General features: G+C 52.9%; 5 protein-coding genes across 5 annotated transcripts; 2 read left to right on the plus strand and 3 right to left on the minus strand.

The window, feature by feature from the left end:
- The first annotated feature begins 83 nt into the window (after positions 1-83).
- BU25DRAFT_387895 (MFS general substrate transporter) lies at positions 84-2,447 on the plus strand. Its single transcript, XM_033704451.1, has 3 exons — positions 84-511; positions 637-1,714; positions 1,764-2,447. Exons 1-3 carry the CDS (start codon positions 327-329, stop codon positions 1,983-1,985), a joined length of 1,485 nt encoding a protein of 494 aa, XP_033564068.1. The 5' UTR covers positions 84-326; the 3' UTR covers positions 1,986-2,447.
- Positions 2,448-3,857: 1,410 nt separating this feature from the next.
- Positions 3,858-5,116, plus strand: BU25DRAFT_408487 (mitochondrial carrier). Its single transcript, XM_033705829.1, has one exon. The coding sequence runs from the start codon at positions 4,059-4,061 to the stop codon at positions 4,974-4,976; it is 918 nt and encodes a 305-aa protein (XP_033564069.1). The 5' UTR covers positions 3,858-4,058; the 3' UTR covers positions 4,977-5,116.
- Positions 5,117-5,397: 281 nt separating this feature from the next.
- On the minus strand, positions 5,398-5,760 carry BU25DRAFT_456308 (uncharacterized protein; the record flags this gene model as incomplete). The annotated part of the gene is made up of 2 exons (XM_033710012.1): positions 5,398-5,563; positions 5,624-5,760. The coding sequence occupies 2 exons, from the start codon at positions 5,758-5,760 to the stop codon at positions 5,398-5,400; spliced, it is 303 nt and encodes a 100-aa protein (XP_033564070.1).
- A 2,713-nt stretch (positions 5,761-8,473) lies between these two features.
- On the minus strand, positions 8,474-9,252 carry BU25DRAFT_336427 (ras-domain-containing protein; the record flags this gene model as incomplete). Its single annotated transcript, XM_033702633.1, has 3 exons — positions 8,474-9,053; positions 9,099-9,147; positions 9,201-9,252. The coding sequence occupies 3 exons, from the start codon at positions 9,250-9,252 to the stop codon at positions 8,474-8,476; spliced, it is 681 nt and encodes a 226-aa protein (XP_033564071.1).
- Positions 9,253-10,116: 864 nt separating this feature from the next.
- BU25DRAFT_408489 (white collar) lies at positions 10,117-14,170 on the minus strand. The gene is made up of 3 exons (XM_033705830.1): positions 12,214-14,170; positions 10,782-12,163; positions 10,117-10,728 (listed from the first exon to the last, which is right to left on the minus strand). The coding sequence occupies exons 1-3, from the start codon at positions 13,940-13,942 to the stop codon at positions 10,450-10,452; spliced, it is 3,390 nt and encodes a 1,129-aa protein (XP_033564072.1). The 5' UTR covers positions 13,943-14,170; the 3' UTR covers positions 10,117-10,449.
- Between the last annotated feature and the right edge of the window lie 303 nt (positions 14,171-14,473).

The raw sequence follows: 14,473 nt of genomic DNA on the forward strand, positions 1-14,473 counted from the left end.
GACGTCATACCGAACGCGGCTAGCGCCACTCTTCGTTGGTCCAGCCCCGCGCCTCGATCTGCCGTTCTCTAGGTGGGTCTTACTCTAAGTCCGAAGATTTAAGAGGAAGACATCTGCTCGTGGCGAGAGAGGGTACGTGACCATGACGGCTCCTACGTTCGGTTTCAAGATGCGCTTCTGAGACAAAAGAACTGCCATCTACAACTACCAAGTTTGTGTCCTTTCGCACTCCAGCGCAGCGGGCACAAGACCCCACCAACAATTTGACGTAACGCCGACTCATCTGTCAACCAAATTTCTCGACTCTTGAAAAAATCAACGCCACGATGAGCGACATCGAGAAGCAGTACGACGGAGCGGACCCTCATGCTCCTCATTCGACGAAGAGCGATGAAATTGAAAGACAGCTGGGAGAAGTTGATCCCGCGTTTGAGGCGAAACTCGTTCGAAAGCTCGATGCCTTCATCATCCCTGTTGTGATGTTGCTGTACCTGCTCAGCTTCCTTGACAGGTGAGTGCCGAGATCAAGCATCAATTTCCTTGATTTCGAAGTGCGAAAGAAACAAGCTTCATCCAGCTTGACAAGCTTCTCAAGAAGTTCGCACTAATCGACGCCATGTACTAACTCAAGCTCAGAGTAAATATTGGCAACGCCCGCCTGTATGGACTCGAAGAAGACCTAGGCATGGACTCAACTCAATTCCAGACCGCTGTATCGATTCTATTCGTCACCTACATTCTCTCTGAGGTCCCTTCCAACCTGGTACTGAAGAAACTCCGACCATCGCGTTGGATCGCATTCATTACCGTTTCATGGGGCATCATCGCAACACTGACAGGCATTGTGCAAAGCTACGGGGGACTGATCGCATGCCGCTTGTTCCTCGGTGCCGTGGAAGGCGGTCTCTTCCCGGGCATGGCTGTCTATCTGACATTCTTCTACACCAAGCGCGAACTCGCCCTACGCATTGGATACTTATTCGTCTCTGCTGCGCTCGCCGGTGCCTGTGGTGGTCTTTTGGCCTATGCGATCGGTCACATGGACGGCATCGCTGGGAAAAGCGGATGGCGCTGGATCATGATCCTCGAAGGTATTCCTACTTTTGTCCTCGGCATTGCGACGTGGTGGATATTGCCTGATGAGCCGGAAACGGCGTACTTCCTTAATGATCAGGAGAAGGCGTTTGCGGCTGCTCGTCTCAAACGCCAGACTGGCTACACAAAGAAGGCGGCTGAGTTCCACTGGGAAGATGTTAGGAAGTGCTTTAAGGATTGGAAGGTCTGGCTTTTCTGCTTTGCGCAATTCGGATCTGACACCATGCTTTATGGGTTCTCGACCTTCTTACCTACTATCATCCGTGCTATCATGCCGAAGGCATCGAGTGCGATGGTGCAGGTCCTTACGATTCCCTGTTACGCTCTGGGTGCTATCACCTACCTCATTGTTGCGCATTTCTCGGATAAGCAGCAGAAACGCGCTTTCTACAGCATCCTGCTGGGTGTTGTCAGTATCATTGGGTATGCCATGCTCATCAGTCCGAGCAGCTCGGCGACGCACTACGCAGGGTGCTTTTTGGTCGCTATGGGGTTGTACGTGTGCGTCGGTATCCCGCTCGCTTGGTTGCCTACGAATCTGCCGAGATACGGGAAGCGTACGAGTGCGACCGGCTTGCAGCTTTCAATCGGTAACTGTGCCGGTATTATGTCGTCGTTTGTAAGTCGTCCATCATCACACCAAATTCTCATGTACTGATCTGTCCCAGTTGTATCCTGCGAAAGAAGGCCCACGCTTTATCAAAGGTCACGCCGTCACCATGGCCATGGTCGCTTTCTCCCTTGCCTGTTACGCTATCTTGTGGGCATATCTCGGTATGCTGAACTCACGACGTGAAAAGGGCGAAGAAGATCATCTGACGGAAGGCAAGAGCGAGGAAGAGACTGCAGAGATGGGCGATGACAGCCCAAGGTTCAGGTACACTATTTGAACGCGACAGATCGAGATTGCAAGAACATAAGAGACACCATCCGCCAACGCTATATACGCGAACATACAAACAAAGCGATGTTCCTCCTAGTCTGCATTGACGTCCATTGTAACGTCTCGCTAAAACTCCGGATTAGGCTTCGAATACTTCGTCAACCAATTCTGACCCGGCGCAAGGGAGAGATTCGCAATCAGCCTCAGAGCAAGATCCTCCACAAACTTCACTCCGGTTACCTTTGCCGGGTTATCAGGAAAGGTTCGTTCCTTTCGCGTAGATGAACGCAATGACTATGGACTTTCGAAGCTGGCGTCCTTTCGAGGTTATGCTGTATATGGTTCGGACACTCTCCAGATTCGGAGGGTGTAAAGGGTTGGTTCTGCACAGATCCCAGAATGTACCAATGCCAGACCAATGAATTGTTCATCTTGAAGTCTGGTTCCAAAGAAAAATCTGTCTTGTCAGATGAAGGCGCTCGTGGACCTTTCCAGCATCGGCTACATCACGACGGACCAAGTCAGGGATTTCTTGTGTGCAGCCAATGCACATAGACGACGAAATAGTGAACTGATCTCCAAGGAATTTCAACAGGTGAGGATTCTGCCAGCTGCGACTTAAAGTGCTCCGAAACTTCTGCCAGAGCGGCCATGTGGATATTGAAAGTGTTCGTGCAAACTTCGGTCGTCCTCTACAGGTCTTGTAGCGTCTATGAGCTGGTCGATGATATTGCTCGAAGGAGCCGCATGACTTCTTCGACTTTGACGTTGTTGTTGCCGGTGGAATTGTTATCACTGGGGGCGACAGGTTTATGGGAGGCCTTTAAGATGACGCGAAATCTGACAGTCTCACCCTAAAACCTTAGCTTGTCAGTGGTCGAACCGTCAATGGTGTTGTCGCTTCACTCACACGAAAGGCCATCCAGTGTTGGATGTCGTGGTTCGGATATGCGCCGGATGTTTTTGGCTTGGAGTCCGTAGAATACCCTCTAATGTGTAGTCGAACACTTAGAAGATGCCGCAATAATAACAGGAGTTCTGTTTGTTTGTGTTGTTATGTGTCTTGGTTCCAAAGATGGATGGCTGGTTCGAACCTTCCCAACAAGGTAAATTTTGTCGACTGTGGATTGCAATGAAACTTGGGAACGGGAGTTCCTCTCCCTCAGCACCTGTGTGTTCGGCTTCCTCTTCTTCAAGGGTTTTCCAAGTCTACTACCGTGGGGTTCGCTGGTTCTATTTCCGTTGGATTTGTCATTTCTTCTACCTTCACGACCCACCAACGTCTTTTGGCCGTTCATCATCCTGCTCAGTATCGTCTTCCTCGGAAGAATCGTCGGCTTGCAGTTCTTGAACTATGACTCGAGCAACTTCACCACTAACGCTTGTGATAGTAAGCACTCGTGATTGGGTGGCACTTTCCGCGTACTCACATTGGAGGACCAGCCTCTTTTGACATATTGAAGAGTTACCTTCAAACCATCTTCAAATGGATTTGGCAAGGATCCTGTCCTTGTAGATGTACTGGAAAAAATGCGGGGAAGGAGGCAGATCGATTTGGAGGCGCAGTGACCCTGCATCATGTCCAACACTTGGTACCGAGCGGCGCAGCACCCACTTGCAGCTTCATCCTGACATCTCATGTCGACGAGAATGGCGGTCAACTCATACTTAGGCTATTTTCCAGTTGGAGCATAACACCAATGCGCGACGGAAACCCAAGGCCAGCGCAGGAAAGGAAAGTACAGCCTCATCGAGACATGCGACTCCTTTCCGTCGGCGGCGCCAGCGTCAACCGCGTCTGTGCGTGGAGCACGCCATCGTCATTGGTGAATGTCGATAGTTTTCCGCACAACGCGATGCGACTGCATCTTCAACATCACAAGTGCATATCTACTACAATATCGTTTTCAGATTTGAAAACTTGTCAATTGCTCTTTTTACACGCAATTGTGAGCCGTGAAAGAGACAGGACATTGAGAGAACCCCGCTGGGCTCGTGCGCTGTTGATAAGAGCTGGGATCTTGGAGCGATAGCGGAGTAGAGGCATTGAGAAGTTGAAGGCGCCGAGAAAGCAATTAAAATGGTTTCTAAGGTCGATCAAGAGATAGAACACCCCGAGTCCGGGTCAGGGAGAATAGCAAAGGACCTTTTCGCAGGCGCAGTAGGAGGTGTAGCACAGGTCCTCCTTGGTCAACCTTTCGACATCGTCAAGGTCAGGTTACAAACCACATCACAATACTCCGGTGCCCTCAACGCTGCCACCAGCATCTACAAGAACGAGGGGGCTCTTGCTTTCTACAAGGGCACACTGACACCACTGATTGGTATTGGAGCTTGTGTATCCGTCCAATTTGGTGGCTTCAACTTCGCGCGCCGTTACTTCGAGGCTCAGAACACAGCAAAGACCGGCAGCGGCGCATTATCATACTCGCAATACTACGCCGCCGGTGCTTTCGCCGGTATCGCGAACACCGTCCTCTCCTCACCTATCGAGCACATCCGTATCCGACTGCAGACCCAGCCCAGCGGGTCCGCCCGTCTTTACAATGGCCCGATCGACTGCGTGCGCAAGCTCTCTGCACACCAAGGCGTGCTCGGCGGTGTATACCGCGGAACCGCCGTCACGTTCCTCAGAGAAGCGCAAGCCTACGGTGTTTGGTTCACCACCTTCGAATACCTAATGAACTCCGACGCCGCGCGCAACAACATCAAGCGCGAAGACATCTCGACCCTGAAAGTCGCTGCATACGGCGGCCTTGCGGGAGAGATGCTCTGGATTAGCAGCTACCCGTTCGACGTTGTCAAGAGCAAGATGCAGAGCGATGGATTCGGGAAGGATCAGAAGTACAAGAGCATGCGCGACTGCTTCGCTAAGGTGTGGGCGCAGGAAGGTGCAAGGGGCTTTTGGAAGGGCATTGGACCGACGTTATTGAGGGCTATGCCGGTTAGTGCTGGAACGTTTGCGACGGTTGAGGTTACTATGCGTATGATCAGCTAGACGAAAGAGTCGGGTTTGCGAGGGATTTGATATTGGACTGGGATCTTAAAACATGCCATCGAGGGATGGGTTTTTGGAAAACCGGATATTTCACGGCATTGAGATATAAGCTACAAGTTGAGATTGCGACTATATATACAGACGATGTCGCTGAAATCCCTCATAGCACACTGGTCCCATCCGTATCTCAGCTTACAGGACTAAATTTGGTTTGCATTGGCTTGCTCTCGCCTCTCCACATCCCTCTGCTAGTTGAGCCGGTAGTAGAGGGGTTTGTAAGCCATCTTGATATAAGTGCGTGGGCGTTTTGCTTCGCCAGCTACCATGGAGATGCATTCAGGTCCAACAATGCAGAAGGAAGCCGCCCGAAGGGATCCCAGTAACCCCTCGAAGCGACCCAGGTCTCTGTTGCCATGTGCGTTCATTGGCCCAGGATCTCTCCGAAGCCGTAAGGACCTTTTGGTGGATTTCCGCCAACCATGATAACAAAGGTGAATGCGTAGAGGATGAGGATCAAGATGACTTTGCCACCTGAGAGCCAGAATTCGGCTCCACCGTAGGCCTTTACTGCAAGGATATTACAGGCTCTGGAAGCTTTTAGCTCTGCTAGGGCGACGATGGCTCAAGATGAGGAGGGGAGGTCGTACGCATATAGCACGATGATTGCGGCACAGACGGCTGCGACGGGAATGTCATCTTTCCAGAAGTTGGGCACCATATTGATTGCTGTGATCTCAAATGGAATGAGGAGCGCCTCGTATAAGAAGAAGTTCCAGCCAGCCATGAAGCCTACAAGAATATCAGAAAACGTCGAACCAGTTCTATCCAACGCCAATCCCTGCACAGGAAGGCACTGATGGAGCACACCCTGACAGGGCCCAATGAGCCGCTTCCCCACAGCGTGCCCCGTAAGTAAACTTGAGTAGACGCAGCGCTCTTGTCGTCGCTCCATATGGTGGCGTAGACTGTGGTCTGTGTTGCCCTACAATGCGATAGAAGCTCGCGTGGACCTGATCCTGTGTCGTTGACTGGTCACTTCCGCAATAACACAGTGTAACGAAGGTCACGGGTCATTTTCCGGCTGTATGTGTTAGCAAATCAACAGGAGATAGAATTTGAGGCTCAGGGGCTCTCAGATACTTGTTAGCTAGAAGGGGCCCAACACTTCTGATTCGGTGGAGCACAATAGATAATTTGAACTCTGCATAGCTTAGTGATGTCATTGATAACATACGGGCAATGTATCATTGCAAGGGAGCTCCGGGACTTGGGCAAGTACGACACCGCAGTGTACTTGAGGTAAGACAGCGGCTCACCGGATGGCCAGGTGAAATCTAGGATCCGAGTGCCAACTTTGAGAACAGATCAGAGAACTGTCATCTTGGAGGGAAGTCGGGCATAGCTCTCCGATGGTTTTAGGCTCTAAGAAAATTCCCAGACTGATAATATGGGCATGTACGTTGCTCGGTCATGTCCACATCCTCAGAAAGTGTACACCACCATGGCCACCTCCATGAGCACAATCGCTGATGTCATCTTGGAACACACACCGCACAGGTGAACTCTTGAAGCCACAGCAACACGATGGTGACCTGGAGGAGAAGAGTACCTGCATTTGATATCTTGGTCGCACCTGCAGCCTTGCCTCGTACCGACATACCTTTTTGGGATCAATATGCAACTCCAAACGACCTTAGCCTTCGCCCACGCCTAAAGCATGGATACTCTTTGCAGATCCATGCGTGATCTCATACGAAATTATAGGCGGGAGAAAGTGGGTGACCCTACAGTGGCGTTGCGATGCTCCGCTCGAACCTCTCATTCACTGTCCCATTTATCGGTGCTTTGCAAAAGTATTGGGACCCCCTCCTTTGGCAAAGAACTATGCCCATATAGGCAACTATGAGAAGAGGAGGGGGCGGATACGTGATGTGGGTATCTAATTAATCGCCTTGTCAAGCTGAGTATGCTGGTGATGCTTGTAGATGGATGCACGTTAAGGAACAGCCAAAATTGAGAAGAGGAGTAGTGGTTGAGAGGGAAGAAATTAGACAGAACGGTGACGTTGACCTGACCTCTGCTATGTCCGTGGCTTTCGAGTGGTGGTGAAGGTCTGGTTCAGGGTCTAGCACGTGGAGAAGCCCACATATATATCCTCCGATCAAGCCCCCCCTACTTCGACTTCTTGGTATGCTCTTCTTGAGCTACCAAACAGAGGGGGTCCCTAGATTTTTGCAAAGCACAATATCAACATGGACTTTTGAGGATATCTTTCGGTAGCAATGGAGTCATGAAAACCAACAATCCTACAGTACCGACCATGCTGCGCCCTTCTCACTTCTCTACAGATTTTGAACCTAATGTCCCTGGTGAATTACTCCATGAAAAACGGCTTTCGCTCGCGTTGCAACAGTGCAACAACACCGACCAGCAGTTATATCTCCAAAATCTCCAAAAGCTCTGGATTGACATCTTCACTGAAATGATGCCGAACACTTCTTTGCAACACGCACCAACTCATGCTCGCACATACTAGACAAAGTACAGTGCTCACTCCTGCTACCTAGACTGAAAAATGCAACAATGCTCCCTAGATCTCCTCAGCACCAACGCAAAACAACATCGGCACCGCACACCACACACTCTTCCCGAACCTTACGCTTAAATTGTCCACGCACGAAGAAGACGACGGCCTCTACCTTCGCCCCACGCGTCATCCCCACTGCCTCCGTAGAGCGAGTGCGATCCAAAGGACCACAGTAGCTATCCCAGTACTTTGTGATCTGTCGTACGGTGGCGCTAGGCATGATTCATATCCAGTAAGCAATGATCCTGCAGTGGAGAACCTAGTCTGAAGTCTTGCTGTAGTGAGGACTGGACTGGCACTGTGCAGCGCTGGATTATCTGCACTGATGGTTTGTACGGTGCTGATATACTGTAGGTAATGGCTTTGCGGGATCATCTTGAGGTGCGAGGTAGCGAGATGAAGGGTTGCGGGGTTGAGTGGGAATTTGTGGAAGAGTGTAGTATGCCTCCATACTGTGACGGCTCGATATCTTTTGAACATCATCGGAACGCTCATTGACTTGAGTCTAGTAGCTGCTGCGTTGTGTCCGGACCTGCCCTGTGGGATATCAGTGGTAGCTGTGATCAGGGAACGTGATCCAAATGGAACTCAGTTGGATCTCAAGTATGCAATTTTGAACAGTCTTGCACACAGCGTCACGCTCCAATATAGTGACAAAACACACGATCCGCTCTTGATGCCCTCTGCCGAACGTACAAAAGAGATGCCCAAAGAGTGCCATCCACCGGGTATAGTACACAAATCCCACGATCCTATCCAACCAAACCTATCCCAACCCACCAAACCTATCCCAACCCACCAAACCCATCCCAACCCACCAAACCCATCCCAACCCACCAAACCCATCCCAACCCACCAAACCTTTCCCATCCCACCAAACCTTTCCTATGCAACCTCATGCCCAACCCATCTACCAGCACTTCAGCTTACTCCAGAAGCTCTGCTTCTCGTCCTCACCCCCCGCATCCAGCTGCCGTGTCGCCTTCTCGCCTCCCGTTGACGGCAGTTTAGGCGTCTGAGGGTACGACATGGCTCCCGCTCCTCCTCTCCCATCATTCGTCCTCGCCTCGACCACCCTCCTAACCAGCAGCGCAAACGTCTCCTCAATATTAACCATCTCCCTGGCGCTCGTCTCCATGAACCCACAACCCCTCTTGCGCGCCCACTCCAACCCCTTCTTCGCCTCAATCGCGCGCATGCTCTGCAGATCGCACTTGTTTCCGGCCACGATCTTGACCGGCGGGACCTTGCCGTTGTCCAGCCGGTTCTCGGTCTCCATGTCGATCATCTCTATGAAGTAGTCGAGTGCGTCGAGCGAGTTGGGCGATGTGATGTCGTACACGAGCAGGAAGGCGTCGGATTGCAGGTTTGAGGCTGCCCAGAGGCCGCGGTATTCTTCCTGCCCCGCCGTGTCGGTCAGCATCAGGTAGTAGGAGTGTCCGTCCACGGCGCGGGTTACGGAGTACGAGTCTTCGATTGTGGGGTCGTAGCTGGGCGCGTTAGCTGGGTCGAGGGAGGATGCGTGGGCGGCTTACTCTGATGTCCATTCTGAGCGGACCAGGCGGAGGGTTATGGAACTCTTTCCTGGATAGTGTCAGCGTGGTGTGCGATTGGGGGCGCTGAGGTTGTGGGCGTACCGCATCCTCCGTCGCCGCAGATGGTTATGGTGATGCGATCTTGCTCTTCCATGGCGGCTGTCCTCTCTGCTCTCTGGCGATTGCGCATGTAAAGAGCGTGGGCTGTATCGCGATCCGGTATCCGTCTCTGCGCGTGCTCGCAATGCCTCGTTCTTACGCCTTCGTGCGGCTGGTACTGTACGTCGTCTCAAGGTTCAGCTTGCTCAGCCCGGTGTCGCAGCCCGGTGTCGCAAGCTCGGTGTCGCAGCGCGGCGGATGTCTCGTAAACAAACAAAAGAAAGGAGACGTGCTAGTCAACAAAGCAATCAAAAAGAAAACGAGGGTGTCCCAGGGTATCAGCCAGCGGGTAAGGATTGCGAAAGGAGTGAGTCCACGGCGTGAGGTTCCTGGCGGCGATCAATTCGTATGGGCGACGAGGCCCAGCTGCACCCTTGCAACCTTGGACGCCGGCATGATCTCCGCGAAGGTTTGCGCTTGTGCGCCCAACCGTTTACCAAACCTTTCCAGACTGAGCGCCGAATCATTTGTGATGATGAGCTGCAAGGTGAAGAAACAAAGCGACTGCATGTGAAGCTTAGGGTGTTTCCTTGTTCGCGGAGTGCTGCTGCAAGCGTCGGGTGCCTGCAGTCTTCGGTACCGACTCGTGTCTGCAAGGATGCCGTGCCTTGTACCTGCAGCCTTGCCGAGGGGTACCTGCCTTTCAACTCTGCTGGTTCGCGCCGAAGAGGTTGTGGGAATTGGTCTGAAGAGTGCTAGCAACACAAAGGGATCTCCTGATGAAGGCGGTGAAGACTGATCACAGTTCGATAGCCGACAGACCACGAGGTGATCATGATCTGAGCACGCTCCACTGGGTCCAGGGTATCGGAAAGGAGTGCATGTCCATGTGGATTCGCAAGTGGATAGGTTTGTTGGTTAGCAATTCATTCATTCGCTCTGATACGTTCAGACCCCTCCAGCTAAGATATATATGTACACGTTTTCGCTGCTCTGGAAGACATATGGCATCTACATAGCTGTCCCCCCAACATTCCAACCAAGAGTAAAGAGTTCCTCTCGAGATCCGCTACAAGCAAGAAAGCTGCGATCTATTTCGTAGATAGAGTGAAGGCTCGCTAAAGTGTCGATAGCACGAAAGCCGCATGAGTTGAAGAAAGGATGGCGAAAGAGAAGTGCGTGGGGTATCGTCAAGACTAGAAAACAACCGGGCCTGGAGAAATAAAACAGAAGTGAAGAAAGCCAGTTGACGCTACTCCTCGTCAATCTTGGGTGGAGGGATGAAGCCTTGGGAAGCCGTGACTTGAGCACGCGCGTGCTTGGCGGCGTGGTGGTCTTTGATGCCAGCGTGTTCGGGCGTACGTTTGGCGGTTGGCGCAAGGGTCGATTGGATGGAGGACAGCTGACCAGTCTCGGAAGGAACAACGTGGGGGAGGATGGATTGGTGGCTCTGCATGTGTCGGGGCGAGGCATTACTTTTCTTGCTCTTGTCGCTCGCCGCAGATGATGTACGCGGTGACACGCGGCCTTGCTGTGCAGGGGTTAGTCATGCCGTCGCCAGACTCAGTAAGCTGGCTAACATACCTGCTTGGCCCATCGCAAACCACACGAGTTACACAGGTCTCTGTTGCCAGACGGTCCTCTCCGCCACTCAGGCGTTGTTCGCGTGTGGCAGTTGGCGCAGTCTTTCTGCATCTGCCCAGCGCCCTTTCTGCGCTTCCTCTTCTTCTTGGCAGCCAGTAGACTTTGCACCTCTTCTGCCAGGTACCGGTTGCGCTTCTCCATTTGTCGGAGTTCGTACTGCCAGCTTGTGCTTCGAGTCGTCTTCAGCTCATCGAACACGTTGTCGTCTGACGCCAAGCTCTGATCCTGGTGACCAACCGACAACCCGTTGTGACCGGCAAATGTAGTACTATGTGTCTCCGTTGTGTTGAAGTTTGGGTTGGGTGATGCGACCATAGACCCGGTGGTGACAGATGTAGATGCAGGCATGGAGCCAGGCAGTGGTGAGGCGCTGTTGAACCGCGGTTGCAGCGAGCTTTGCGAATTGTGCTCTTTCGTCTGGTAGATCGACGGTCGCTGACCGTTGCTGTTCCTTGAGTACTTCAGAAGTCGAGTCTGTCCAACGACAAACGTCGGTTTGTGGCCTTCGGTGGCATCCCCAGGGTACAGTGTGGTGAACGCTTGTAATACCTGTCCCCTTTTGTTGATCATCTCATGCTTCACTTCTCCCTTTCTCCCACCTCGTACGAGCTCAAGAATGCGGCCGAAGTTCATCTTGGAGTCCTGGCGCATGAGTGCCTGCATGCTTGTTCCTACAAGCTCCTCGGGCTGTCGGTCAAGTAGCTGGCGTACGTTCGATGAGACGAATAGGAACATGCCTGATGTTGACATCTTCGTCCAGAGCTCATTGTCACCAATACCTCCCGATTCGCGGACGATGGACTTGCTCAGCGTGTAGACTGGGCGTTCGCGACCAACCAGGATGATACACTTGCGGCCCTTGCCCTGTTCAGTATGGAGCGAGCCGTGACCCTCGAACCACATGTAGCCGCTCTTCTTCCTTCGAATACGGAATACCACATTGACCGACCCACCGTTGGTAGTCTCCTTAAGTTCCCTCGTGACCGGCACAATATCGCTAGGGTGGCATACAGAAGAAAGAGCGGTTCCAACAAGCTCGCTAGGATCGTACTCCAGTATCCTGTTGCTGGAAGGTGACAAGTACATGAACAAGCCTTTGAGGGACAGTACGTGCACAACATCGTCCGTGTTTTCGAGGAGCACCTTGTCCCATATGCGTCGAGTGATCTCGGAATCGCCTGAACCGCTGTAGGAGGCAAGCACGTTCGAAACCTCGTCCTTGGAGATGGTTTGACCTTGTTCAGGCTGTGGTTTGGAAGCATCGTTGAAAACGTAGCTTGGCATGGACATGCCGCGTTGGTAGTTGACCCTGTATGATCCATCTCGTCCGCTGTTAGTTCGATGTTAGACAAAAGAAAGCGAAGAATCTTACCTGCGTTCTTGTTCGTCATTGCACCAGGCTGCTCGACGAGATCGACCTGGAATCCAACGAAGAACTTCACCTTTCCACCGGGTTCCCATGAAATTGGGATCATAGTGAGAAGATTCATGAACGGTTGCCCTCCTCTTCTGTAATTGATCAAACTGATCTGTGCCTCTGTCGCTGCGCTGATAGTGTTTTTCAGGTAGAGAATCGAATCATCGTCAACGTAGGTCCGCTTGATGCCGGGCTCGACCTTGCCGTCAGGCGACTGAAGGAAACGACAATTCCTGCCGAGAATCATGTGCCTGGTGTAACCGGTAAGACGCTCGAAGTTTTCCGAGCAGTAGACGATTGGAATATCATCCATGTCAGCGTCACACACGACGAAAGCGCACGACAAGTCCACGGAGCCAATGTCAATCTGTGGATTCGGTCTTGTGGCTACCCGCATGAGGACGCTAAGCATGTCGAAGCCAGATGAAGAGTATGCGTTCTTGAACTGGGTCTTCATGTGGGGGTTGGAGTGCATGGTCGAAGGGAAGCCGCCCGCTGGTTCTCCCCAGGGTAACTTCAGGTTCTTGATGTGCTCGAGTTTTTCGTGGGAGAGATCTTCTGTTGGATCCTGTGCTATTGGCCGCTGGTTCTCGAGGGATTTGAGACTCAGCTGCGTCGCTGCGTTTGAGTTGTTGGTGTCCGGTCGATGTTGGCTAGCACTGCTAGACCGACTCTGTTCCTGGCCCTGACTATTTTGGCGGCTGGGAAGAGATGGGGCTGATCGACCATCTGGCGTATTGCTCATGGAGCGACTCTTGAAATGGATGTGATTCTGATTTTGGTTCTGATTCTGATTTTGGTTCTGATTCTGGTTCTGATTTTGGTTCTGATTCTGGTTCTGATTCTGGTTCTGGTTCTGGTTCTGGTTCTGGTTCTGATTCTGGTTCTGGTTCTGATTCTGATTCTGATTCTGAGGTTGCATGCCACCGAACTGGTGCTGGCCGACTAGGTTGGACCCTCTCTGGGGTGCAGGTAAGGGTCCAACGAACTCGGTGCCCTGGTTGATAGGCGTTGTGTTCGTGTTGATGGGTGACCCCATCATCTGGGGGTTGAACTGGTTGTTTCCAAACATGTTCATGTCTGTCTGCATCATGCTGTTGAGCGAGTCGTCCATGTCCAGCGACATGTTCATGGCGTTGGGGTACGCGCTCATGCCCATGTCGAGGTCTGCAGTCGCGTGTATGGGCGAGGCATAGTTGGAGCCGGGCGTGGCCATGGTTGAGAAGGGCGCGGCCATGGTTGAGAAGGGCGAGGCGGCGTTTGAGAACTGCGTCTTGATGGCAAGATCTGCGCCCGGCATCCCATCGGGGTGCAAATCGCCGGTGGGTCTGGGTAAGCTGTTGTTGCGCATCATGTTCTCCATGCCCGCCGTCGCAGACATGTCGAAGGCGAAGTCGTCCATGGAGCCGCCCTTGAGGTCGCCGAAGCTCATCATGGACATGCTGCGCGTCGGGCTGGTCATCTGCATGGACTGCTGGTGCGGTTGTTGGGGCTGGCGTGCGTATACAGGCATGCTCCGTCGGCGGTTCGCTTTGTCATTCTGCGAGACAATGTCATCGAGCGACTGCCCCTCGGGGCCTCCAGCGCCGTATGCACTCATGTCGCCGCCGTTCAGGTCCAGCATGCCGTCGCCATTGCTGGTCCCATCCGGATAGGGCTGGGACGAGTAGGGGTAGCCGTTCATGGCGGGCAGGCACCCGGGCGCTCAATCGGTGCGGTGGGTAGCAGCAGACAGCTAGTCGTGGTCATCGATAGGCTCGTGTCAGGTGTCGCAGCCGTCGAGGCGGTCTAGGGACGGGTGCGGGCGGCGGCAGCGGGGGGTTGTAACAGTGAAGAGCACTGCAAGCGACATCCAAGGCGAGGAAGCAGCGCGCGGCGCCACCCTGCAGAACAGCCGGGGGGGGGGGGGGGGATGAGTATATGGTTGTGGGTGATCGTGTTAGGGCTCAGCTAGAGAGGTCTCGCGTGGGTGCAAAGCGGACGCCTCTGCGTTAGGCCACGGCGAAAAGAAAGAAACGCGGCACGCAGAACAGACGCCCGTGGGGCAGCACAGCAACAACAGAAACACGCAGCTTCGGGATGGGCGCAGGGTGGGGAAATGCTAGCTAGGCCCAGAATGCTCGTGTGCATGCGGAAAGTGAAATGCCATGCTGCTCGGGGCGGGCGGGAGTGCTGCGTTGCTCCATTTTCAGCCTCCCACATCAGCTCATTTTGC

Source organism: Macroventuria anomochaeta (genome assembly GCF_010093625.1).
Source record: "Macroventuria anomochaeta strain CBS 525.71 unplaced genomic scaffold BU25scaffold_8, whole genome shotgun sequence".
NCBI lineage: Eukaryota > Fungi > Ascomycota > Dothideomycetes > Pleosporales > Didymellaceae > Macroventuria > Macroventuria anomochaeta.

Bases quoted from the DNA above. Each gene is read 5' to 3' on its own strand.
- BU25DRAFT_387895 (XM_033704451.1), top strand. From the start codon at position 327: ATGAGCGACATCGAGAAGCAGTACGACGGAGCGGACCCTCATGCTCCT. The intron at 512-636 runs GTGAGTGCCGAG...ACTCAAGCTCAG, and splicing joins CTGCTCAGCTTCCTTGACAG to AGTAAATATTGGCAACGCCC. The intron at 1,715-1,763 runs GTAAGTCGTCCA...GATCTGTCCCAG, and splicing joins CCGGTATTATGTCGTCGTTT to TTGTATCCTGCGAAAGAAGG.
- BU25DRAFT_408487 (XM_033705829.1), top strand. From the start codon at position 4,059: ATGGTTTCTAAGGTCGATCAAGAGATAGAACACCCCGAGTCCGGGTCA.
- BU25DRAFT_408489 (XM_033705830.1), bottom strand. From the start codon at position 13,942: ATGAACGGCTACCCCTACTCGTCCCAGCCCTATCCGGATGGGACCAGC. The intron at 12,164-12,213 runs GTAAGATTCTTC...ACAGCGGACGAG, and splicing joins AATGACGAACAAGAACGCAG to ATGGATCATACAGGGTCAAC. The intron at 10,729-10,781 runs GTATGTTAGCCA...ACCCCTGCACAG, and splicing joins GTTTGCGATGGGCCAAGCAG to CAAGGCCGCGTGTCACCGCG.